The sequence below is a fragment of the Drosophila eugracilis genome, unplaced genomic scaffold (genome assembly GCF_018153835.1).
Source record: "Drosophila eugracilis isolate 14026-0451.02 unplaced genomic scaffold, ASM1815383v1 contig_415, whole genome shotgun sequence".
Taxonomy (NCBI): Eukaryota; Metazoa; Arthropoda; class Insecta; order Diptera; family Drosophilidae; genus Drosophila; species Drosophila eugracilis.
Window position 1 is genome coordinate 984636 of NW_024573278.1, and position 26699 is coordinate 1011334.

At 42.4% G+C, this 26699-nt stretch overlaps 1 protein-coding gene across 17 annotated transcripts in view; it reads left to right on the plus strand.

Moving 5' to 3' along the window:
* Positions 1 to 26699, plus strand: part of LOC108111492 (collagen alpha chain CG42342) — a 72342-nt gene that overhangs the window by 24702 nt on the left and 20941 nt on the right. For 12 of the 17 annotated variants that reach the window (XM_017220980.2, XM_017220979.2, XM_017220986.2 and 9 more), the window contains exons 3-5: positions 25571 to 25650; positions 25810 to 25917; positions 26046 to 26114. In XM_017220980.2, the coding sequence (XP_017076469.2) occupies positions 25571 to 25650; positions 25810 to 25917; positions 26046 to 26114 (257 nt within the window). The remainder of the gene's footprint in view (positions 1 to 25570; positions 25651 to 25809; positions 25918 to 26045; positions 26115 to 26699) is intronic. The other 5 variants (XM_017220983.2, XM_017220985.2, XM_017220991.2 and 2 more) reach the window with 1 other exon arrangement.

A 26699-nucleotide genomic window follows, 5' to 3' on the forward strand; every position in this document is an offset into this window, starting at 1 on the left:
TAGTTTGTTGACCCTACACTATGGCTATTAGTTACAGCCATAAGGGAGCTGGAAGATCTGAAATGGGGATAAAGAATATTCATAATTAACCTGAGAGACTGGGTTACTGCTTTCAGATACTTGACAAGGGGTTAATCAGAAATTCCTAACTGTCATCACACGATTATCTTAAATACAGTTTATGGAAATGGGTTTAATTCTTTAACTAGAACTTAAGTTAAGACACCTTTAGACTGCTCTAAATTTGTATTTTTACAGTGACTCTAATCCTATTTCCAAGTTGCTTTTATTTAATACCAAATAATTGAGTCATTCAGCGACCGGCGACAGGAGCCAAAGAAAATATCAAATAAAGCTTTTAGTTTAAAGACCGACAGCACGGTCTACTTACTTTAATGCCACGTTCAACTTAATCCAGTTTGAAAAGGAGTTAAGTTAATCGACCCGCTGACAGTTGAGCAACTGACCGGAAAATATTTGCCTGGCTGCAACCCTCATCACATGACTAATCCCACGTGTAAACACGTTTTCGCACTGGAAACTGCATAGCCCTGGCCCTGCTGCCTTGGTCGTGGTCCTAATTGCCGCTTGTTCCAAGTAACAAGCCCTAACTCCTCATCTCTCTTAGTTGGTTATTAGAACCTTGTTCGATCTCTATCGGAATCGGTTTGGTGCGGCATTAACTCTGTTTGCCTTTCCTGCTAAGCCGGCCCTCCATTTTTCCCCTGAGCAGCCTTAACCCATCGGCTTACCTGTCCCTGGGGTTTTTCGCCAGTCTTTGTCGATGCTCTTTACATGTCAGCGGCTCTAAGCTGTGAGCAGACGACCTCCCTGCATCTCCAGTCTACATCTGCATTGTTTCCACTCGAAGAAAAATTCTAAATAAATTGGGTTCTAAGAAGTGAAACTGAGACGAGTAATCATCAAAGGAACTACTTTTATGGCATTCCTTTTAAAAAAAGTTATATAAGGATTTAGGATTTTAGATATCTTTTTCCTAATACCATAAGAAATGTAAAATAATAACTTTAAATCTTACAAAATCTCAAGCAATTTTCTTGGTGAAAAAATTTTCTTTCATAGTTTTTATCACCTGAAATCTTACAAGAAAAGAAAATTGCAGGTTTTCCTTCTACCTACTGATTTTTTGTAATCTGCTGAGTGTTGTAATACTTGGTTCTCAGTTTCTAGGGATAATAGCTAGATTTAGTTTGTTATTTTTTCTGTGCAGTAACCGCCTTTTGGTGGTAGCGCCTCATAGCTCCTTTCCGGCCAACCCACCGCTTTTATCGTGGCTTCGCCTTTCGCCTTTTGTCTGCGATTTGTGCTGATGCCTCCATCGGCATCGCCTCCTGTCCCTTGTCTCCTAGCAGTTCTCCGATATGGAACCGCTGCCTTTGTGAAACTCGTTTGCATATTGTCATAATTTCTGCCCAAGCACACACACACACTCATACACACACACACTCATCCGTTTAGGCGGCTCAGCAGCTCCGGGTTCAGAGTCAGTCATTCCCTTTTATTTTGTTGCCATTTGTGGGCAATGCTGCATGTTTTATTGTTATTTTGATTGCATTTATTGTATTATTAAGCTGCATTGTTATGAGCTCTAAGCCGGGCTGCCTAGCAGCAAACATTTGCCATTTATGACCTCCGCCTCCGCCTCCCCATCTCCGACACCTCCCACTGCCATTCCCATGTGTCAGTTTTGGTTTTTCGAATTCCCAATGTCTGGCTGCAGGGTGTATAATCCAGAAACGAAGCAGATATCGATTGGTAAAGAGATATATACATATATATAGTTCCTACTCAGTGAATATTTTTGTCAATCAGGCAGGGGGAGGGGACTGCAAATATGTGGATTACAATTTTGGGAAGAATATCCAGATTTCTGCTGTTCAAACATAATGAAAAGGCAAACCTTTTTCAGGGAATCAATTTCATGGCCAACAAATTTGGCAATATAAAATGGATAAAGAACGAAAAGCTGACTTTATGGAAAATGAAAAATCATTTACATAGAGATATGGCTAAGACATTAATCAAGCTCATAGAAAACCTAACAATATTAAATATCAAAATGGCTGCTTAAATTTCTAAAACCAAATTTCAAGCTTAATTAGCCATTAGCCGTCTGTTTAAACCATAACAAAAAGGCTTAAAAAGTCCAACTTTTTGATTTAAGCTTAGCTAACTTTGTTTACGTTTTTAATAATTATTTTCACACACAAATATTGCTTTAGTTTGTTGCTTTAAATTCAAGATTTAAACAGAAATTAACCGTAGATAATAGCGTGAAATTGCATAATGGGTGCAGTCATTGTGGCAGCAGCACATTTTCCAGCTAGCTACTCCAAGCCATTGTTCCTCGCCACCTCCCCTCGACTACCGCATTGTTATCACAGTTTTTTTTTTGTGTTTGACAAACGGCCTCGGGTGTATTGTTGTCATTTGAAGGAGCGTTTGGCATTGGCTGGCCTGTGTGCTCTACGGACCCAGTCCATTAGTGCGATCAGCTGAATCTTGCAGAGAATGGAAAATGCATCTGTGGCAGCGGCCGTCGCTGTGTGGCAGCTCGAGTGTGACCGAACCGAAGGTGTCGGCTTACCAAGAAAACAGAAGCAGGAAAGCAGCAAGCAGCAGCAGTGGTAGTTTGCCTGCCGGAGGCTGTCATAAAAACCCGTTGAGCGTAATTAGGCGTGTTGTGCGCCGCAATGTCGGCGGCTCCTTCAATGAGTCATGTACTCAAGCCAGCCAATATATCAATCCGCACGCACTGACGGCCCATTAGACATGCAATATGTACGAGTGCCACGACCACGAACACGACTATATGCAAATGCCCGCGGTTTTCCGTCTGCCGCTAAATGCAAATGCCAGCCCAGAGTTGGCTGTTGCTAATTAATGACTGACTCCCCTTCGTATCGAGACAAGAGTTGCCGAAACTTTGATTAGCGATCCCTAATTAAAGCAGAGGCGGCAAAGCAAACTTCTTTCCAACGCCAGGACACGCCCTTGTGGCGCCTTTGAACTTGCAACCTGTTCATGTGTTGGCACTGCGGAAAACTTCCTATTTATTTAGATACTTTTGTTAGGAATACATTTTTAAGCCCAGCAAATAACATTATGCAGCATCAGTATGTATAGAAATTTGTTAGTGGTGTTTAAAATTCAAATTGATAGAGTTTGCTAATGGAAAAAAACCCCAAAAAATATATGCAAACAAAGCCATGTTTATAAGCCATCAAATATCAGGCAAATAGTTTTTGTATAAATATTTAATGTTATTAAATTTGCACATCCAAACTGCTGCCAAAATAAACAAAAATCAATAAGTTATGATTTCCTTTGAATATTCTATGAATTTGATAGATTAAAAATATAATTGATTTGATTAAAATTATTCATTTGGAATATGAAAGACCGCAGAAAAGCAGAAACAACTTTTTTCCCCTGTGTCCTTGGGTGTGTTATTTGTGGGCGTGGCAGTGGCGTGGCTTCTCTCTCTGTTCTCAGTTTGCTTTGGCAACTTTTTCCAGCGATCGAAAAACTTTTTGCTACCAATTAACGAAAATAAATTTTCACCGACATCAAGGTGAAACTATATTTCAATATTGTTTGTTTGCTAGAGGGCTGGTCGATGGTTTGATTGGGAAATGTCTGAATAATTGAAGTGGAAGAGCACGAGCGAGTGGCAGCGATTCAGAATCGATCTATTGAGGGCTAAAGTATTGTTTTAAAGCAGGCCCCACTTAAACTTTCCCCCGGACTAGCTGGCGAATTAAGTAAATAACTATAATAGAGCAATTACCTGGCGGATAAGGGCGCTCTGCAGCGCTGGAAACCAGAAAACCACACAAAACACACACACACCAGACACACACGAAAAGTTGATAAAAAAGTTTTGGCCAACAAAAAATCTGTTGACTGTTTTTTATTTGATTTTTTGTAGTTTCTGTTTTTGGGGTAGAACAACAAGCAGATAAATATTTAACGTACTTTGTGGACTTTTTCTGGTAACCAAGCACGTGGCATAGAAAAATTCGGAAAACTAGTTAAATATCGGCCAACGGTAAGCAAAAGTTAGCTGCCAAGGGGCAAGCGGAGGGTAAAAAAATCAAAAAAATATATAGCAGAGTCCTTATTGATTTGCTTTGTGCAATTTGTTTGCACGTAGTTATTGTTGTTATTGCACGTGTAACCCAGAAATGAAGACAGTCAACAGCAATGGCAACAATCACAAGACACGGTCATAAATAACGAAATTGTAAGTCGCAACCAAGTAGAAAAAAAAGCAAACAAAAAATGAAAAAAATATAAACCGAATTGGAAAAAGGGAAACATTCGCCGGAAAACCCCACGAATATCAACTTGCCAGCCCATTGTTGTGGCCGTTATTGTTGGTGTTGCCTTTTTGTCATTGTTGTCTTTTTTTTGGGCCATGTTGTCTATTGTTGTTGTTGCTGTAGTTAAACAACAAACTGCTGCGCCTGCAGCTTTTATTTGGGCAAGAAAGCGAAAGAGGAGAAATAACTTTTAGCTGGCCGAAAAAACCAGCACACAGAAATTGGACAACCAGACAGATATATATATATATATATATATATATAGAGAGAGAGAGATAGAGAGAGAGAAACGTAGGATAAACAACAAGCAGCGACCATACATAACACGAATTGTGGAAAATGCTACAAAAGTGGCATGCTTTACATTTGAGAAAAACAGCCCGGAGGAACCTTTTCGTTTCGTTTTGGCGTCTTTAATTAATTGCCAAAAAGCGAGTCGAGTCGAGTCGAGTCGGGAAAAAAACAGGCGAAAACACTTGTGGCCCCAAACGAAAGCCCAGTCCGTTCGACCGGAAGGAAGTCAGTAAGATTGTGCACAAAAGGCCCAAAAACGCACACACACACCCGCACATAGGCATACATATAAGCATACATCCAGAAGGACACCCTAAACAACACCCACACAACGAAAGCTGTTGCCATTTTGTAGCATACTTTTGTGCGCGCCTCTGTTTATGCGACTTGTAAACTTGGTCTTCTGCCTGCTGCCGCTGCTGCTGGCCTGTTTTGTTGTTATTTTCTCACTTCCCTGCTGATTGCCGGCAACATATTTCGCAAATTGCTGTCAAAGTGTTAAGGAAGTTGACTCGGTTCGAGGCCAAAAGGGACCGCAATGAACTCGAGCCACCGGAGCCAGCAACTCGGCAACTCCCCAATACGAGCATGTTTTTTGCCTTCTCTAATTGCAGGCAGTCCTGGAAGATGAATTGCTAATGGTTTTATGTTCCGCTCTCTGTGTTCCTTTTTGTGGTAACTCTTTGTACAAACAACAATAATAATAATTATAATCATGAGCCGACTCGGGTTTTTATAGGCCAGTTTTACGTCGAGCTTCAAGTGTCAGTGCCCACAAAAGGGAAGAAGCAGTCAAGATATATGTATATGGGCCACTGTATATGGAAATAATGATGATGGAAAATGCCAAGAATGAATGCTGATGAAGATGGAATGTATGTAGATGCAGGTGTGAAAGTTTTCCATTACCATTCGGTGTACCTAGAACTCCTATTTGCCTCGAAGCAATCCCTCAACTTGGCCTTCTACCTGAAGTAGCTTCAATTAGTGGCAAATGCAAGATATTTTTCAATTAGCCGGTGTAGAAGGAGGGCAAAGTTACTTAGACAACGGTTTGGGGAATTACTGAGAACGAAAAAAAAAAACTGTGTGCAAGAAACTGTGCAACTGCAGAGACAGCGTATTGGGTTTGTGCGGCTTTGGGCGTGCAATTAACAGCATCACGTGACCTGCAACCCAAGGCGAGCACTCATTGGCATGAAAAATGAACTCGAAGCAGTCTTGCTGCAGGCTCCTCAACATCCGCCTCATCCTGATGCCAAGCCTCAAACTAATTCTCCCCTCTAACCTTTGATGAGAGAGAGAGCGACCACAGACCTCCAGCTCAATCACGACCCGAATTGACTTTTGGGCTGCTGTGCATCATTAATTCACTTCAACCGAAATTTTCGGGAAATTCGAATTGAAATTGACTTTTGGGGTTAGGGGAGAGAGATCGAAGGGCGTTTGCCGTTTGCGCCAAAAACCGAATGAAAATAATAAAAATGTAATTAACGGCCAGGCCATAGACAAAGTGTGCTGTGCTTTTCCTTAGCGTGTTTTCCTTTCCTCAATTTGGGTTTTGTGGGACCATTTGGCTCATTTCTTATACAATTAAGTGGCCACTGCTTATGGCCAAGGGGCCCGGAACCCTAGATGATGATGCTCTCTGGCCTTCTTCAACTTTGTCTATGCCTGTCATGAATCTCATTGCGCCACGGAGTAGGTCGTGGGCGTGGCCGTTCCATTTCGCTTCTGTTGTTTTTGTTATTGCTTATCTGATTATGCGGATGGCTGAGCTTGGATTCCGGTCTTGGGACTGCGGCAGCATCTCCGCCGGGGTCTCGGGTGACACGTCAATGACAGCTCCGTGGAGAGTTCAAAAGTTTAATTACCAGTCGCAGTAATCAGTGTGTTTGGATAAATAAGTAGGTTTATGTACAATAGCTCAGGCGAAAGGAAAAGTTAGGGCTGATTTGGCTATTTAATGCGCCGCTAGAAGTAGATCGAATATAGGATTATAGGGTATAGCAAAGGCTGAAGGTGCTTTGGGTAACTTTTTGTATATATTTTATTATGAAATTTAATATTTTATTTAGATATGAAAATATACGGGAAAATATTTTTATTTTGTTACAAAAAAGTGTAAACTTTTGATGAATGTAAAAATTGCACAGTTTTTGCCTGAACTTTCTCTCATTTTTTCTCATATAAAATCTTTCTTTCTTTTTTATTAACTTATGAAAATACCAGTTTACAAACAATATGAAATATAATGAATTGAAATCTATATCTACCTATCTATCTATAAATTTATCTCCCCAAAGGCTTAATTCGCTTTTCCTTACTTTCTATGATAAATGAATAGTTTTTTACCCAAAAGGGAACCATAAGTTCAGCCTCATAACTAATAAAATGCACTTCCCCTTTATTTTTCAGGTATGTGAAACGATCTTAATAATGACTTTTAAAACACGCCCATTAAAACGGGTAAGTTTATATTGAAACAGCAGTTTCCTTGGGCTATTATCTAACTTCCTGCTCTTATTGATATAACAAATATCCAGCGCAGAGAAAACTCAGCTCTCCCTCTGGCGAAATAACATTGGAATAAAATTCTTTTCCTGCCACTTTTTTCCTGGGGTTTTTTTCCGACCAAGTTGCCTTCATGTGGGGGCAGTGGTGGTATTGGCTTTCCGATCCCAGCGGGTTATATTGGCTAGAAATAACGAAACAACGCAAAAAGTTGATGAACAACAAGACAATGAACTATGTAAAACTTCCAGCCGCAGTAAACGGCTACACCGGAATGGGTGGCAATCCAGCACCTTCCCACATAGATACATGGCAGGAAGGGGGAGTGGGGTGGAGTGGACTAAGAGCGATGGACAAAGGGTCCTTGTTGCCCTCAGGGGAACTGGGCCAACGTAACGTCCGCAGCGCCAAAGGAAGCGAATGATGGAAGCCGAGATAGCAGTCGGCTAATAGAGCAGCCACAAAATTTTTGGGGGCAGAGTCTGAGGGTATTATTCGTGGCAAGACAGCAGCAACAAAGTGGCAACTGTTCGGCAACAGATAAGCTCCGTTGCATTGACCACTTGGCTACGATCCGAATAGATTGGGGCTACTTGGCGTCCACTTAAGATACACAAAGCTGAAACAGATACAAAAGTGGTCCGAGATAATGGAGAAGAGGGCTCAAGACGCTGCCAGGCAAAAAGGCAAGAAACACGAATATCGATGGATGAGGTTGGGGTTGGGGTTGGGGTTCAGGTTGGGATTGGGGGTTAAAAACAAAAATTGATTAATGGATGCAAACGATTGAAAAACGACAAACACAGGAATCAAAGTTGGGTGGGTGGCAGAACAGGGGGCTGTGTAATTGGGGGAGGAGGTTGCAACAATCAGGGAACATCAAAGTTAAGGTGCATGCCACGCGCCATGTGGTTCGTGGAGGTGCTGACCCCAAAAAATACAAGCCAAGAGAGAACATCAATTTGGACGCCAATCAATTGAGTAGGCCTTGCAATCAGGTTGGGACTATGGTGGTCACAAAAGTAGGTTTTCTTATGAGTTAATCGATTAACTTTTTAAGTTCAATCAAAGTTTAATGTCTTAATTGGGGGAAGATCTTTGAAAGCAAGGAAATAAATTTGTTTCCTGCATAAAAAGCAGTTTTAGTCATAAAGTTAAAGTTAAAGCTTTCATAATCAGCTAAGTTTAAGCCCTATTTACAACAATAAAAAGTCTTGAAAAACCAAAGGCCAAGTTGCAGTTAAATAAATGAATTACCAGACCTTAAATCCTGGCTATGGCTGTGCGTGCACATCAACCGACTTGCGGTTGCTTTTTATTGCACACTAAAAATGATCCACAACGGCATTGGATTGAATGCGCCGGCTGGCGTCTGCTGCAGTCCATCCATCCATCCATCCATCCGGCCTTCCATTTATCCATCCACCCATTTGTCCAGCCATCCATCTCGTCTGCTGACCCGCCTGCAATTGTTTTGTTTGCCTTCATGTCTGCCCCGCTAAAAAACCCACACAGAGCCATCTTGGGCGAAGGAATTGTAGCGCAAGAATAACACAAACCAGCGACGACGTCGGCGTGCTTAAAGTACGGCAAATGTTTGTGGATTTTATTATGCCAAGATGGTGGGATGATGGGATGGATGGATGGATGGATGACTGGTTGGGAGGAGAGGGATAAGTCGAATGAATCGGATGCTGAGACTGCATCCCTGAGAGCACAAGACCGAGACGAAGGCCAAGCGTCGTCGATGACGCTGATGAATTTCTATTTACTTTGTTTAATTTGTGTTTTTATTTGCCATTCGACGGGCCACTCAGCACCGGCCAGCGAACAGCGAGCTGAGAGCTGGGAGCTGGGAGCATCGAATGTGTATGAAGAGGTCTGCGTGCAATTAACGCAAAGTGCTTCACTGTACTTCGATGACGTGGGTGTAGGCAGGAAGGGAAATGCGAAGGGCTATGTCAGTGATGATAAATAAAATTTGTAAAGAATCAGTTTACTTTTGTAAATTTTTTCTTCGTGGTAATGAGTTTAAACCAAATAAAAAGTATAAAGTTTAAACCAAATAAAAATTGATTTAGTAAGTTACTTCATGTTAGGTTTTACGTATTTCTGTATTTTAAACAGTTTTTTGTAACTAAACTCCTTTTAAATATGAAAAACTTTTAAATATTTTTACTCACTTTCTGCTCATCACTTCCCCAAATCAGAGCTGGCTAAAAAAACCTCCAAACGACCAACTCCGTTGGGCATTTTAAGCTGCAATTACTGTTCGCCTGTTGCCCATTTAATTGATTTTGACGCCGGTCATCGAATAACATTGATGGGTTTGGTACCACCTCCTACCTGCCACCTTCTCCTTCCCCTTGCAACTACTCACTCGCTGGCTGTCCCTTTCTCTTTTACGGCTGCAATTAGTGCAACGAGTTGCTGCATTTTCGATATGTGCTAAGTACATGTTTCTCCTTCTTCTCTCTCTCTTTTTCCAGACTCACTGAAGTGACCTCTAGGGTCAGTGGGAAATCTTAAATCCCCGGGCAACTCTCATTTTTCTTTGGCTTCTTCGGTTTTGTTTACTTTCCGTACTTCCTTCCTGGTTACTTTGTTTGCCCGGTGATTAACTACTGCTAACTGCTTACTCTCACCCATTTCTTTTCCTAGCCATCACTCTGGCTTTGATTTCCCGTAAAAGAGAAGCTCATCCCATTTCAGTAATTATTTACCCAACATTTTTTCTACCAACTGGAGCCAACTGTTTGGATTCATTTTTGTGCTGGTTGTGTAAGATTTGTTTGGCTGTCGAAGTCAAAGGAGGTTGGTTACTCCGAAAGGAGTAAGTGTGGGCGTGGCAGCGTGTGTGTGTTGGCCGTAAAATATTTTAGCTCAAACAGATAAAGTTACTTGCTCAAATATATTTGCCAAGCCACTGAATTTGCATTACGGCATTCATCCTGAGCACGTTCGGGGAAAATGTATGAGTATGGGGAAAAGCAAGATGGGAAATGCTGCTGGTAAGGGGGAAATTCTGAATCAATCACTCACTCGCATTGCATTGAAACTGAAACTGAAACCTATCATAATCATTAGAAAATGTGGGTTACTACCGAGATCAATGAGATATTGATACCCCGTTTTGGTTATGGTTACATCTCGAAATGGCAGCTTAAATCGTAAATTCACTAGACTTTGTATGCGAGAATTTACCACTAATTAGTTTCCTGGCCCAACCTCCCCGTCCGCAGAAAGAACAACCAAATCTGCAATAACAAATAGCTGCCGTAAATCAATTGGAACCGAAACTAGGAATTATATGAGCCATATATATGCCCACAAAACGGTCCCATAACTTTCCGCGCCATTGCAAATGGCTGCACAGCCTCCCAAATCCCGACCTCCCTTTCGGTGTATGGTCCACTGGTGAATAACTCACAATTCGAGCGGAACGATTCATGAGTGTGCCAAATGCTGTTTGTTTTTCCTTCAGTTCGTCTTTTTTCCTTTTCGGTTTTCCCTCTCTTTGCAGGATGAAAATAGAGCGAGCGCGCGAGAGGGGCGCGGGAAATGAGAAATGAAAAATATTTCATGGCAGCGATGAAAGCAAAGGCTGGCCTAGTCCTGCTATGGAATAACTAATAAATTGGCGCTTAATCAACTTCTGGGCCAAAGCGAATCAAAAAGAAAGAAAATAACAAAAACAAAACAAACACTGGCCACATGCACCAGCTGCCGAGCACAGAATGTTGCAAACTGCAAACTGCAAACTGCAGTCCGGGGATCGTCGGGATGAAAATTGTGTATCAAGTGGAATTAATTTAACTCACGGACCGCAGCCGCAGTAGCAGTCGTGGCGCCTCTTTCAGCGTCTTTTATATAGATATAGATATGGAAAAAGTAAATAAAATGCAATCAAATTAAATGCAGCACAAACACAGCAGCAACAGCAGCAGAGGCAACAAGAACTACAACAATATCTGAAGTGGCAACAACTTCAGCAGTTCAGCAGAAACAACTGCGAGTGCACTTGAGAACATAGCCAGAAGTTTGGGGATTGGCGAGCTCTCCTCCGCTCTGGCGCTAGTTGAGTCCAAGTAAAGACCACTTCTCAGGGTCTAAACTCCCACTGCCACTTCTGGCCTTCTCCTTGCAGCCTGTTGCTGCTCTTTGCCACAGCATGGTGCAACATTGTTGTAGTTACTCTCGGCTCTCGGCTCTGGGCTCTAGTTTGTTTTGTTTGGTAGGCGCAGCGGAAGCAGGAACAATAATAACAACAAGGCGCATAAATTTCCACAGCCACCGCAGCAACAACAAACAAAAATTCAGGCAAGACCCAGCGGAAAAAATACTTTAAAAAAAGCTAAACTGAAGAAATTATAATCTCAGACTAGGGGTCGTGGTTAAAGTTTAAAGGGATATCTCACACTTTCCTGGCAGTTACAAAAATATCGATGTTTGTGTTTTTAAGGGTTGGGGTGGGAGAAAGTGCTAGGTTTTCAAAAGCATCCATTCAAGGGAATCGTATAAACATCCCTAACATTGTTAAGATTTTAGGATAAGCTACTAAACAAAGTTTTACAAAGTTGTAAAGATATATCTAAATCATGGGGAAAACTAGATTAAATAATGTAAGCAAGATGCAGGTGATATCAGTTAATAGAATCAGACTAATCAGTCTATAAACTTGCAAGGAAAATCTTAAAAAGTACTAAAGATATTTCTAAAATCTATTACAAATTTATATCATTAAAAATCCACTAAAAATTATTACATTTTTCTAAAAGAGCCCTTTGATTTCACCTTTAATACCATAAAGAATCTTGAACTTCTTGGCTGCCTCAAGTCAGTGCCACATCAGTCGACAGCTTCGAGTAGTTTCTGTTGTCGTCGCCGGTCTGACTTGTATTTATTTTGATTTAGCAGGCTCCTTTTGTTGCCGGCGCTAGTATTTTGTTAATGATGATGAAGCGCAGCATGTTGAAAGGCAAATAAACAGCGGTAGGGCTGCAGCTGTTTCTAGACACACACCCATCCCCACATATACTCGCTTTAATTAAGCAAACATTGAGAATGTTCAGCGTTGCGGCTAAAAAATTCATTAAAACAAAGTTCTCCCCCACACGTTGGCTAGCGACTAAAACAGCGCGGAAAATGCTTCGAATTGCTCTGGGGTCGGTGTGTTTTTTTCTGCTCTGGTTGTTGATGTTGTTGTTGTTGTTGCTTTTGCCTAGAAGTCGCCTTGAAGCAAACAAAACGCACGCGCGTCAGTCGCAGACATTTAATTTGCATAAAAAGTTTGCCACCGACTACTACTCCTGGATTTTTTATCCTTGCCACAGGGAATTACGGGGACTATAGGACTCTAGGACGTCTTAGGTCCACGTCGTCCGCCGATCCTTTTGTGGGCGTTTGGGATTGTTTGACTGCGGCAGCGACCCGCGACAATGTCGAGTATAATGGCAATTGGCCAAATTTGCATAATGTTAATTTTAATTTGAAATTTGGCCACTCAACGGTGGCCCAGGCATCAGAAGACCAGAAACAGCAGCATTGCCACATTTATCTTACAACGTGTTGATGCGGTACATAAAATGCTTAGCAGCGAGGAGCTCGAAGTCTAAAATAATGAAAATTTAACCTAAGGTTAGACAGCATTTAAATTAAGTTAATACAGAAGTAAATTCTTGAAATTGGTCAAGACAGTTCTTAAAGTGAACATCTTTTTTTGGAAATATTTTTTCATTTATTTAGTCAGTTAAGTAAATTCAAAATTCCTCAAATAATATTTATTCAAACAAAATGAAAAGTTTGACTTACCAATTAAGAACAAAACCTTCTTTTGGTTAGGAAAATATGTTGTCAATCGGTCTGCCAGTGGTTAAATGGATTTTATTTTAAAAAGACAAAATCAAGAAAAACTAAAATATTCATAACCCGGGCAGAAGTTGTTTAATTAAGAAGCCATGTCTGGGTGTGAAATGTTATTTGCTTTTGGCCAAAATTATTTGACACTAAATAATGAAACAGCAAAGCTATGAATTGGTTATAACCATAACCATGGTCATGGCTTTTCTTATTTATTTGTGTGATTATCGTGTTAGCTGCTAAGCAAAATAAACTTAATTTATTCATCTAGAGAAAAAGTCAACACTTTTCCTAAGCTGCATAAAACTGCAGCCTTGCATATATCTTTTTCCTCAAATTGGTGGCCTGTGTGGCATGGCCTAAAAGCGATCGGTTATCTTTCAACTGCCACAGCAACCATTGTGGCTGCCAGCGGGCAAAGTTGGTGCACTTTTTATGCGACTTGGCAGGCCTTGTCATAATGCGACTTGCAGTGGCTTGAGGTCATGCCGAGGCCACAGTCGGGATTTATGTGACCCGTTTTGTGGGGCAAGTGTTCCGGGCAGTTATGCCTGGTTGGTTGGTTGGTTGGTTGGTCTCTGGGTCTTTCGGTCGGCTGGTCGGCCTGTTGGTCTTACCATAAAGTGCATAATTGGCCGTGTTGTCCCAGTTGAAGATTTATGCAGCTGTTCCTGCTTCTTCCTCTGGTTACTGGCTACTGGCCACTTGAAGCTGCATAATTAGCGCACTGGCACTTGTGCCTAATGACCCTGTTAGACACGGCCACATCACATTAGAGCCAGTCAGATGGGCCTTGCCTTTGCCATCTGGAGGGATGCAGGCCGAAAGGTCAGCCCCCGCACACAGGGCGGCAATAAATAATATATGCATATGCAGCCCATTCATGGCTGAGGTTCATGTTTTCAAGTCGAACCCAAGTGCATTGCACTCGAGATAACCAGCCCTGCTGGCAAATCATGCTGTCTAAATTTGTATTTATTAGACAATGCGCCACAGGGCGTATGTGTAATATGCCATGCTATGCCATTAGATGCATTCCAATCCAACATGACAGCCCCAGAGAGTAAGCGTGTTGGTGTATGCTCCCTAGCCTGTGGTTACAACAACATAACTGGCAATCTGCTTGAGCTCGTGTGGGTGCTGGAAAGCACGGATTAGCCACGATATTCAACTTTCTTGTTGGAACCAGGAACGGTTCTATTGAACCCGTTTGAAGTGGCCACATTATCATATTCACCATGTCTGAGGGCCCCAAGAAAAATCCAATAAAAATAATGAAGCCAGAGACGGCAACGGCAACGGCAACGGCAACTGCAACAGCAACAATCCGGCAAGAAGCTGGCAGAGTGTGCCAATAAAAAAAGGAGCTGAGCAGCGTATGAAAAATATAAAAAGTTAAAATAATAGAAAGCTGCTGCTGCTGGTGCTGCTGCTACTACTTTGTGTGCTGCATATTTTGACTCCAGAATAAATAGACTTTTGCATACGAGACTGGGAATGCGTTTATATGGTGTATATGTATGTGTGGATGTGGCACATTCTCAATTTATTTACAAAGCGGGACCCTCAGTCACAGTTTCATTCTGTACTCTGTGGCAGTTGTAGCGAAACATATAAAATACGAGGAGTCAAGCCAAGGGCGTGGCTCTCTATCGTCCTGTTCATACTGCTTGCATTTTTGGCCAACTGAGTTCCGTATTTAAGCAATCACTGCTGGGCACTCGGATGAGGAAAACATCAAAACATTCCGCTGGGAGATGGGCAACGAGACAGACTCCCCCCTGGCATCCATCCCACATTCACACTCAATCACACACTCGCTGACCGTTCAATGGGCAAATAACATGTCAAGTCTCATTATGTTGCACAATACGAGTGACCACATTGATGGGAACAGTGGTTCTACAGTAAGGTGAACTAGATGAAATAGGGGTTAGAATGGTGTTAAAGGTGTGTTCTTATAAGATACTTAAAGAGCAACTTAACTCATAGGGGAAAAGGAATGTTTTTAAGCTTGATTTTGTTCATTAAACTTTTCCCAACATGAGATGAGCTTCAAGCTGTCTTTCGATTATCATTCATTCAACTTCAAAAATACATTATTTTCCAAGGCAAAAACATATTTCTTTCTGTCCAGTAAGCTGCTTACAAATATTGCTGGTATATAAACCACTTAATCAGATATATCTGGTCAACATAATAACTCCATAATGTCTATAAAAAAAAAGGCACTTTAAAACGAGTTTACGGCCTTGAGGTGGCAATTATTTGCATGCTTATCAGCAAATATGAAGGCATTATTATAAATTGGCCTTTAATCACCCATAGGACCACTGTGGCATTCCCTTGGTCTTCTCGCTTCATCGCCGGCAAGAGCATCGTTTTTATCAGTCAACCTGCTCCCCAGCCTTCGGCCCTGCGGCAATGTCCAAGCCATTGTTCCCCGGTTCTCCCCGGGTGAATCCATCTACTGGCATGTCTGCTGCTGGGCTGTATGTCTGCTAAAATGGCTGGCAATTTAGAATTTATGGCAGCTGCATGATTTGTATGATACGAACGTAAGCAGTTTGCACTCACGTAGCAAAGGGGGGGCAGCCAAATACATATATATATATATATATTGTATGGTATAGGAGAGCAGGAAGTGGTGGCACAAAAGGGTTGCCGGTATCCGCATCTGTATCTGTATCTATGTATCTATGTATCTGTATGTCTGCATAAATGTATCTGTGCCCCTGGGCAGCGGCGCATTTGTCTATTTGAACTTGTGCTGGGCGCAGTGTGATCATTTAATTTGAATTCGCGTCTGACACGGCCGGCGGCACAAAATTAAACAACCCAGGATGCCCATACCAGATGCGAAAAAGCCATATACATATATATATATGAAATCGTGGTATATATTTTAGCCGCCGCTCATTTGCATTTGCCAGTGAAATTGGTTAATTTCATTCGCATGTAGCTGGCCACAGAATCGGGCGGCGGTGGCTCGCCTGTAATTTGCTCATTAAAGCGCCGGGACAGCTGCCAAACGGATGCAGGATGCTTCATGCACAGGACGATGGATGTGGCAGTGGCTGTAGCAGTGGCATTGCCAGTGGATGTGGATGCCTCAGCCATCAGGCAGCGGCATCGGCATCGGCATCCGGCCATTCAGCTGTTGCTGCCTGTGCATCGCATTATGCGCGTAAGCGTAAAACTTTCAATTATTTAAATTATGCCACACGAACAATGCCACAAAAGCTTCAAGCCGGCACACATATGCCACCAAAAGCGTCAGCTGCAGGTTGCCTCAGCTCTTGTTGTTGCGGCTGATGTTGCCACTGCAACGATGTTTCCAACATTGTCGCCCCATCGTCATCTGCTCGTCTGCAGATTCCATGTTACAAAATTGCCGCAAGTTAAACGCATGTCGACACAGCCCCATCCCAGAACCCCAACCCCCCATCACCCATCTCCCTCAGATCCTATATCCCATATCCCCCATCTGAGCCACCCACATAATTCATTCATATCATCAGTGTTCGCGCAACGGAGGAGACATCGTCGGATGAGTGATGGCTCCAACATATCGCGCATATCGGCAACATAACCATTGTGTAAATGTCACTTCATCCCAACTCATCCCTGGCATGGGCATGGGCATCGGGGGGGGGATCCCTACCCAACTGGGAAGCTGAGGTGTCAGCAAGAGCGACTGTTTTCTCTCCCTTTTATTTATTGGGAATATTGCACATTCACTGGGTGTAGCTCGTCAAAGGAAGTAACTACTGAAGCGTGATCTGCTAGTTTGCTTATGCACTAAGGGAAATATTGGGAATGTGATTGGAAATGTTTGGAAATAGGTTTTAGAAATAAGGTTAAACCAGCCTGAAAGGGAGAACTTTTACCAGAATATCACTTACTAGAAGTTCAATTAATCAAACTCAATCAGCAAACTCAATTCCTCAGTTAAACTTAACCAAAAGCCATGTAAATATTAAAGAAAAATCTTTACCTTATGCTTAAGATTTTCTCGGAGTGACAGACACCCGCTGGCTGTTTACCTCCAGTGTAAATGCATGAGGGAATATATATGTATAAAAGAAATTATTAACATCGTTCGTACTTTCTTTCTTTGCTGTGGAATCACACGAACCCACTGGAGCAAAGGGTATACAGCGGGATCGGTAATGGTATCGGTGGTGAGCCGCTGCAAAGGAACTCCAATTTGCAGGACTCGGCGGCATTGGATGGTTGCTGTCAAACAAGTTGTATGGCTCGATGGCCAGGCACCTCATCCGCCGACATCACAATTAAGCCATAACTCATCGGGCAATGGCAATATGTGAGCTGCATTTTGTATTGTGTCAGTGGCTCGGTTACATTCCATTACGGCCATAAAAAGAGGCTTACCACCACCGGCGATGCCAAAAAAAAAAAAAAAGAGCATAGCAGGAGAAATCCCTACAACTGCCACACACAGCGAGTTGCAACAGCAACAGCAGCAGCGGCAGACCAAATAAACCATTTCGAGGTGGTCGAGAGGAAAAAAGTGCTACAGATTCGGATACAGATACGGGCTAGCCATGCATATAGATACGGATACATATTGCCATTCATTGCTCCTCTGCCTGTTTCATATTCGCATTCCCCTTCCCATTCCCATTCCCATTCGCATGTATTTACTTTGTATCACTTGTCACATTTTTTATTGTCATTGCCCGCCGACGCTGCTGCCGCTGCCGTGATTTTTTATGGCTCATCTGTAGGGATCCGGCGGGAGATTCGCTGTGATTATTATTGTTATTATTATTATATCATTCTTCATCAGCTTGATTCGCCCATTCATTGTTGTGTTTATAAGGCGTACAAAAATATCTTTCATTATTTGTTTGACGCAGCTGCTGAAGGGATTAATTTCTTGATTTACCCATGGCATATCCATAATACTCTGCATAAAAAAGAGAAGTATGGCTTTTCCTCGTTGTCCCTGACAGCAGTTGGGCCGCCAAGAAGATGGCTCCCATTTTGCTGCGGTCTTGCCGTTTTTATTTCCAACTGTGCAATTGCGTGGAAAGCGTATTGAGAGCGAGTCACAAGCACTCCCGCTTTTCCACTGGAAAATATGCTAATGCCATTCGATCAGCGCGGCGCTTGGAGGAGCTAAGCGGAGTCGGAGGCAGTCAGCCATCAGTCAACAGCGTGTCAGACGCGCTGAAAGTGAAATGAAATTCTTATTTTCATTTTTTTTTTTTTCATTTTCATTTCTAAGCGCCAAACACTTTCCATTGTTGAGAGGGCTTTAGCCTCCTGCTCCTCCTCTCGTATTTTTCTAGGGGATTATCGTTCTGCCATTTCTGTTTTCCTTTTTTTTTCCTGCCACGTCGATGCTCGTTGAAATTGTTTTAGATTTTTCCTTTGTTCATTGGAACGCGCTTGGCAGATACTCTATTGCTTATTTTGGAATGGAAAAATAACAAAACAACAACTTGCCAGGGATTATCCTTGGGGATTTTCTATTAGTCCTTTATTTGTTTTCTATTTATTTTTGTAAAGGAAAAACAACAAAAACAGAAATCTTGAGGCCAATGAAGGCGGGGAAAATACTCGTACATAAAAAAGGGTTTGCATATACAAGTTAGCCTTAGCCCAAAAAACACCGGCCAAAGCCGTTTACCAATTACTTAAACATAAGGTAAAGCCCCCGGGGATTTACAAGTGTTTTTCCCCGGTTTTTCCTTTTCCCTTTTCTGTTTTTTGGACTTCTCTGTTTTTCCCTCTTTCTGTTTGCTATCCGCATCAAGAGACAGGCGTTTTAATAAACTTGACTTTTAGGAACTCCCAAAAATAAGTGACAACATTACCATTAAATCAAATGGCTTAAAGTTTCCGGAAGGAATGTGAGAAAGTTTTCCAGTTAAGTGATTTAAAGAGAGCAAGGACTTGGCTGTTTGTTAGGTTTAATCAGAATTTCCCATTCAACATGATATGCTTTCTATCAAAACAAACCTTCTGCCGGCTGTCCTAGTTGCCGCCATGCAAATTATACCCCGACACTCACTCAAATTGTGGTTTAATCAAATTGCATTTAAAATGCAAAGGGGGGTGGGCTGGAAAGAAGCCAAGTTTGGCCAAAGAAAGGCAAAATGCAAATCTCTGTTGGCTGTTGAGGGGGGGGGGAGGGAAACGGAAAATGAAAAACGGCAGAGAAAATGAATTATTTTTATTAACGCTTAAACAAAAGCAAAACCGAGAAACAGACTGCGCTCATAAATATCAAAGTGAATTCAATTCCCCGCTGCTCTATTAAAATCACATTACCCGTCGTAAAATGCCATTTAAATCATAAAAATTTCCCATAAATTCATATAACAATAAAGCATTAATTTTAAGCAAATAAAAAATAATGTGCTGAACGCATAAATCAAACCGGCAACTGCAATAAATTATGCAATTTGCATTTAAAACCAAATAATTTATATAAATAAATACCAAGCCAGTTGAAAACACAAAAAGGACCAATAAGCAATAAGCAATAAGCCGCAAACAACAATTTTCCAAATGACAATACCAACAACAACAACAGGCCAAGTGAAATGACAAACAAATGTGAAGCTAATTTGTCAGCTTGTTGATTGGCCAGGGAATGGGTTTGAGGGGATTTCAGGGATTTTGGATAGCCAGCTGGTAACGAGACCACAAAGCCATGAAGCCGTCACTCAATCAGATAGGAAAAGCGAATTGAAAAGCGTGTGCTGAATTTTCCTGGCTAGTGAATGGCAATTTACAATTAACCAAAGAATGGTTTTTTGCCAGCCTCGCCGTTCCTCGGCCAATTACCTATAAAATTTATGGCCAAACCGCAAAACATTTGTCAGCCACGCTGCATTTACATGTGTAATTGGTGTCGGTGCGTGGGCGTGGCAGACGGCGCTAATTAATTGCAACATAAGAGAGCAACCTGTTGGTGTACGTACTGCACTACCAGCAATTATTATGTATACGCAATGTTGGCTATTAGAAAACCTCTTTCAGTTCAGCTCGGAACCAAAAGGATTTCCCACTACTAATCAGGACATTTCGGGGCAGAATTTAATTGGAGAGGAAATATAATGGCAAGGACGTGTCGTCAACAAATCGATGTGCGATCTGAGTCGGATTGTTAGCATATTCCTGCTGCTGCTATTCCATAATGCAACAGATTTGTCAGACATTTGCCTTCTGGCCATGGCAATACACACACACAAACAAACAAGCCAACACATACATACACACTCCCACAAGCAGCTGGCAAACATTTGCACTTGTCATCGGTGTGCGTGTCGTCTGGATTGGAACTTTAGCAGAAACCGCCAGGCATTTACCTCGTGTAAATGTTCGCCTGTAAATAAAACCAGGCGAATCCCAAGGATTCCAAGCTACTCGGCGCAGTGTGCATGAGGGACTTCCTGTGTTTCTGTTTCCGTTTCCTCACACACACACACCACCGCCCTCACACAGCCAATAAAAGTTTGTCATAATGCATTTGTCGAACATCAGACATTGCCCCGGGGGATGGGAGGTCACTAATTTGGTCCTGGTCCATTGTTGATTACTCACCAGCTATCTATAATGATCTGACTATTTGCTGCTGTCATTCATGGAGTTATAGTTACGCATCTTGCCCATAAGACATACTCGTACATAAGTCAATTACCGGGCATTTGTGTTCACTGGGCTGGGATAATTAGTTATGGCCATAGTTACCACTTCAATTGAATTAAAGTGCAGAATGATGATTTCCCCTTAAATAGCCCAGCTAAATTTAATTTGACCTGTTGACAAGGACAACCTCAGCTCAGTTTACTGACTTTACTGCTTGAATTTACCTGGATAGAGAACAGGTTTCTGGCCTAATGAGCTGGCATAAATCAGGCAACGTGTTCGCCCATCTGATAATCGTCAAATAATATTCAGACAGGGCTTCTGTTATCTGTTTTTGTGAGACAGTTTGTTGTTCGGGGATTAAAGGAAGGTTTCCAGGAAGTAACCAAATCGCTCTACAATTACACACGCCCAGAATGTGTGTGTGTGTGTTGTTGCTCCCGAATCCCTGGGACAACATGAGACACTTTTGCGAACAAAACACCGCTGGCAAAGGAGATGGAAGACAAGCTGGGGCTTGGGTAGAGAAATAAGCAGACGACGACGACGACGAGAAGAGTTATTTTGTATGGAAAGTATCGCATATCAGCAGACGACAAGGACAAGGACAGCGCCGAGAGGCAGGACGAGAGAGTCCCTGTCCTGTCCTTTCTGTTTGGATGTAATGTAGCGCCGCATTGCCCCTCTGCCCCTACTGCAAGACGCATTTATTGAAGATTTACAGCGGCAACTTGCAGACAAACAACAGCAGCAACATTCGCTGCGCCTTTTGGCATTCTAGCAAGTTGCATATTTTCCACGTCCTTTGTTTTTTCTGCTTTCCTTTTTTCTGTTTTCCATTTGCCGTTGGCTACGTAATTTCATTTGCATTGGCAGGGAGGTGGGAAAATGCGTGACTGCGAAGGGGAGGGGCTTTCTGAAAGAAGGCACAAACTTTTGCCGTTATGTCCGCAACAGGAAGGCAGCAAGCAAACACATCGAGCAAATGCTTTAAGTATGCTTACCATTTTGTATTTGGCTGAATTGTGCATTCTGCATTTTGAATCCTCACAAACGGCAAACTGAAAACTGCAAACTGCAAACTGCATCCTGACTGCATTTGCCTGCCGCTGACGCACGTACGAAGGACACCGGGGAGCCTGAGCACAAGGACGACACACGTCACGGCAAAAGTTAAAAGTTTGCCATCAATGTTTGCATTTCAAGTTTCACTCCTGGCTGGTTGGCTTGTTGGCTCCCTGGCTGGCAGTTCATTTTGCACAGCGCACAGACGTCCTTGACAGGATGACAGGGATCCTGGATTGCGGACCAGCTGCAGGTTGCATTGCTACTTCCAGTACTTTCCGCCACTACTTTAAATGAAAATTTAATTTACCTCTTATGCGAACGTTTTAAGCACACGGCTAATGAAAACTCCGAGTGGCTGGCCTTAAAGCTCAAGAATCCGATTTTAGTTGGCAAAAACTTTTGCCGTAGCTCAAAGACAAGCAGCTGGCTGCTGCATTTATAGATAAAAGTTTCTCAAGAACATAGGTAGAGTCTCTTTTGGCAGTGCTATAAAGAGTAAAAGCAAGCCATATTCAAAAATGTGATTCAAATTAAATTACCATCTTGGGTTTAAATGGAAAAGTTCCAGTTCCAGGACTTTCCAGCTTAAAGAGTTGCAAGTTACTCCCATTAAGCCATTTCAACTTTAAGAGAACTTTATTGGATTTTTTGGTTTACCTTTCCTGGCTGGTAAAATCAATTTTGGGGATACCCCTTTTTCCATTGGACAACCAATCAACCATCCATTCAAATCGAGCCCAAAAGATTTATCCTTTCAGTGAAAAATCAATTGAGCTTTGACCACAAACTGAACGGAGCCAACTCTTTGAACCCCTTATTGCCAGAGCGCTGGCCTGCTGTTTTTCAGTCTAGAGCTCTCCGGCAAGTTGGCAAATTAGATGAATCTCTGGGAGAATGAACAAGCCCCAAGTGTGGCGGGAAAGTTAGTTGATGCTGCAGCCAGCGAAACTTCAATTCCCCGATCAGGTGCAGACCCATTTGGTTGCTTGTCCTGGGAGATATGGAGATGGTGTATGTAGTCCTTTCCTAGTCCTTGCTAGTCTTGCCCCATCCCTGACTCTCCCTCTCCCAGGATGTTTGCCAACTTGTTTAGCTTTAGCTGTTTGTTGTACGTGTTGTCGTGGTGTTGTACGCACGTAAACGATGCCAAGTCGAGTATTTATTACGCTCACAACTTGACATAATTCCCTTTTTTTATGCCCTTCGAGCGGGTGGTAAGCTGATGCTGCAGTTGAACTAATGCCATCGATATAGATTTATAACCCAGCTGGCACGTATGTGCGAGTACGTTCAATTGCCTGTCCTGATGATGATGATGATCAGCAACTTCATCATCGTCAAGGGAAAACGGGAAAATACATTGAAGGCGACAGGCGACTGCCATCAAAGAAAAAAACAAGTTGTGACTTAACAACTTCATCAGCTGGCAGCGCACTTAGTTTGCCTGACAGCCTATATATATAAGCGGGTATATATATCTACATATATATATATATATATATTCTGAATAAGATTTCTTAGCGCATTAGGCAGCAGTATCAACAGGAGCGGCAAGAACAACAAATAAATGCCATTAGCAGCCAACAAACTGTAAGCCAAAATGGCGCCATCAACGCGAAAATAATACGGAAAATGCGGCGTTAATGGCAACGATGAAAGTGGGTGGTGGAAATCCGTATTATGAAGAGAGAGAGAGAGAGAAAGATAATGAGAGAGAGAGACACCCATGTGAAGGCAAACGATGTTATGATTATGATTATTATGTTGCTATTAGATTAAGAGCAATTTTAACTTTTTCCGCTCTCACACAAAAGGCCTTCCGTTCGCCCTTTTACCCAGGACTTTCCCGATTTTCCGTCCTTTTGCTTTTCTTCTTCTTCTTCTTTTTTCGTGCGTCAACGCTTTCCGTTTGGCTTTGGCTTACGACACTTGACGCTCAAGTCCCCCACTCCCGCTCCTCCCCTCACCTATCTATCCTTCTATGTAACTTCCAACTTTCGTACAGCCCCCTCCGTCGGGCGGAGTTACTCTTTCATTGTTTCTAGCCCGGGTCTTAGCCACGCTTAATTGGTTGGCTTTTATTACTTGGCAAGTGCTGCAAGCGCATAATTTGCGACTACCACGAACAGTGGGCCGCCAACTTCAAGATTAGGCAAATTTCATGGATGGCTTAGCGTGGCACTTCTGGGGCTTTCTTGGCAGATCTATTGATTAGCTTAAGGCTATAATGAAGAAGCTCGATAAAAATTTGATTATCTACTTGCTTCTTTTTTTCAGTTTGAAGGTTTCAGCTTAACTTTCTTTAAAGGTTCCATAAAAATGTATTAAGTAATCATTAGGGTATAGGTTATAGGTTTTTATATTAGTAAGTCATTCATAAAGTATTAATAAAAGTTTCTAAAAATTGATTAAATAATCATTAGACTTTCACAAATGACTGGAGGGTTTTAAGTACTAAGTTTTCTGTACTTATATTTGACTTTCTATATCATAATCATTTTGATCTTATATCCTAAGTTCTTGGATATTTAATATTTATTAATATCTTTAAGGGCAATTCATATTTAACCAACTTCCACTAGGTAATCTCCAAGTTCTCCACATTCTCAAAGTGCCTCCAAGAACCTTTACTTTTCCTTTAAAGATTCCCCATTAGTCTGGGCTATTTCACCTTTTTTATTTGCCTCCAAACTTCCCTGTTTCTGGGTGCGTGAACTGAGAAATCTTTTTTTAATTAAATAAGCATCCGAAGATTAGGAGAAAGGGGCGGCACCTTGGCCGGAGTCATGCTGACTGCCTCACTTTGCACCTACATTTCCAAGCCCTCGCCACCACCGCCCAACACCACGCCCAAGCCACCCACCAACAGGGCAAGCGCGTGCCTTTGGTAGTTTGCGGCGCCATTTTAGCGCGAAATGAATTTAAATTGTTTGCCGGCGTTTCCTGCATTAAGGGCAGCTTCCTCTTCGACGACCCTGCTACTTGGTGGGGAGAAGAAAGGAGAAAGGGAAGCTCCTCCTTTGCCAGCAAAGAAGTAGAAAAACGAAATTACTTAATTACAACAATTATTATATGGAACGGTCCTAAAACTTCTCTTGAATCAAAGCGGAGATGGGGTTTCCTTCTGCCGCCCTGCTGTTGTTGTTTCTGTTGTCTGTTAATTTAATTAAATATTTTCACACCTTCCGACTGATACATTGGACCATACAAAAGCCCTTTCTGGGGCCTTTGTCTTGGAATTTTAGGTGTTAATTTCCTGCCCCGTGTAGATGCAAAAACAACAAAAGTGCACCGAGTCGGCTCTAATAAAAATAATTGCCATGGGCAGACTGGCAGCAGCAGCAGCAGCAGAGCAGGAACGGCAGTGGAAAATTACAAGACACGAAGGACCTCGGCTCGGTGTTTTATGCCATGGAAAATTGCATGCGAAATAATTGAAAAGCATCGACTGCAGCTTTGTCCTGCTGCTCCTTGGCTTTTTCCCGGGCTTTCCTTTTGGGTAGATAAAGTTTCCTCGCAGCACCGAAATAATAGCAGCCAAAGTGGTTGTAAATATTTTGTGCCAGCCATTCGCCAGCGGCGGCGGCAGCAGCGGCAGATTCTCTGCCCGCAGCGTGACAAAATGCTGCGAAAAGTCATTTTTCAGCTAAATGAATTTGCGCCAACTGCGCAAAAAACAACGCCCAAAAAAAAAGTGATTCAAGGGGGGGGAAAACTCCTCCCATTCGAAGGACAGAAAAAGATGTGTCCCAAGGAAATGGCTTCTGTATCCTGTGGGTCAGCGGCAAGTTCAATGGGCAACTAATGAGGCGACCTTAAGATGGCTTTTTCACAAAACTAACTCTCGAAACTTTCCATTGCAGGTCCTCCAGGTCCGCCCGGTCCACCGGGAAAACGAGGGAAGCGCGGCAAGAAAGGAGATGGCGGCGAAAAGGGCGATCCGGTAAGTGGCAGCTTGAAAACGGAAATAAAGTCCATATGCTGAGGATACTTCCGAATGGGAAGAGCTCTCTTGATTTATAGTATTTTAGGAAAATTAGGAAATAGTAAAATGTATTAATATTTAAGAAAATATTTAAACCCATAAACATTCTCCATTTAGGGCCTTAATGGCATCAGTGGGGAGAAGGGCGCTGCGGGCAAGCCCGGAGACAAGGGCCAGAAGGGCGATGTCGGCCACCCCGGCATGGATGTCTTCCAAACGGTGAAGGTAAGTCCTCTGCCCAGTTCCTGTCTACCACTACCACCAAAAAAGAAAAGAATCCGCTAAGGCTGCTGCAATTCTTGGCTGCAAATTAAATAGAGTCTAACAGGATCCAAATTGCTTTGCATTCCTAGGGTCTGAAGAGATCGGTGACAACGCTGCATGGCGGCACGCTGGGCTATGCGGAGATAGTTGCTGTTAAGGTATTGCCACCAACCGGTCATCAACCAAACTCTTTACCACTTTCTATTCGTTATTCGTTAGACGTAGACATGGTCAAGACCATTATTCAGGGGCCAAATGCAGATGGCCAAGAGGAGAGCAATGGCTGTGGCACAGCCAGAAAATACAACAAATTATTCGCAACTTGTTGTCCTTGGCTCGGTCTTTTGGTCTCTGGATTTGTCCTTTTGGTCCAGTCGTCCTCGTAGTTCTTGTAGTTGTACTCGTAGTCCTTTCCCCTTACTTAGTTGTGTTTTGTAGTTGTGTTTATTGTCTTCCTTCATTCTCGTTTGTAATGCTTTTAAGTTGTCTCCTGTCTGTCCTGTTGTCCTGTTGTCCTGCTGCCTTGGCTCTTTTGTTTAAACAGCGCCATAAATTCGTTGCAACATCGTAGTTTCGGTTGGGTTTTCCCCTTTTCCCCTCTTCCCTTTTCCTTTCCTTTTGGCAGTGGCAACTTTTCGGACAGATCCCCTTTGCCAGTTTCTAATGGAATTTCCATACTATTTGCTCCCCAGCTTTTGAGTTACCCTTTAAGAATTAATTTCATTTGGTTTATTTGCTTTTAA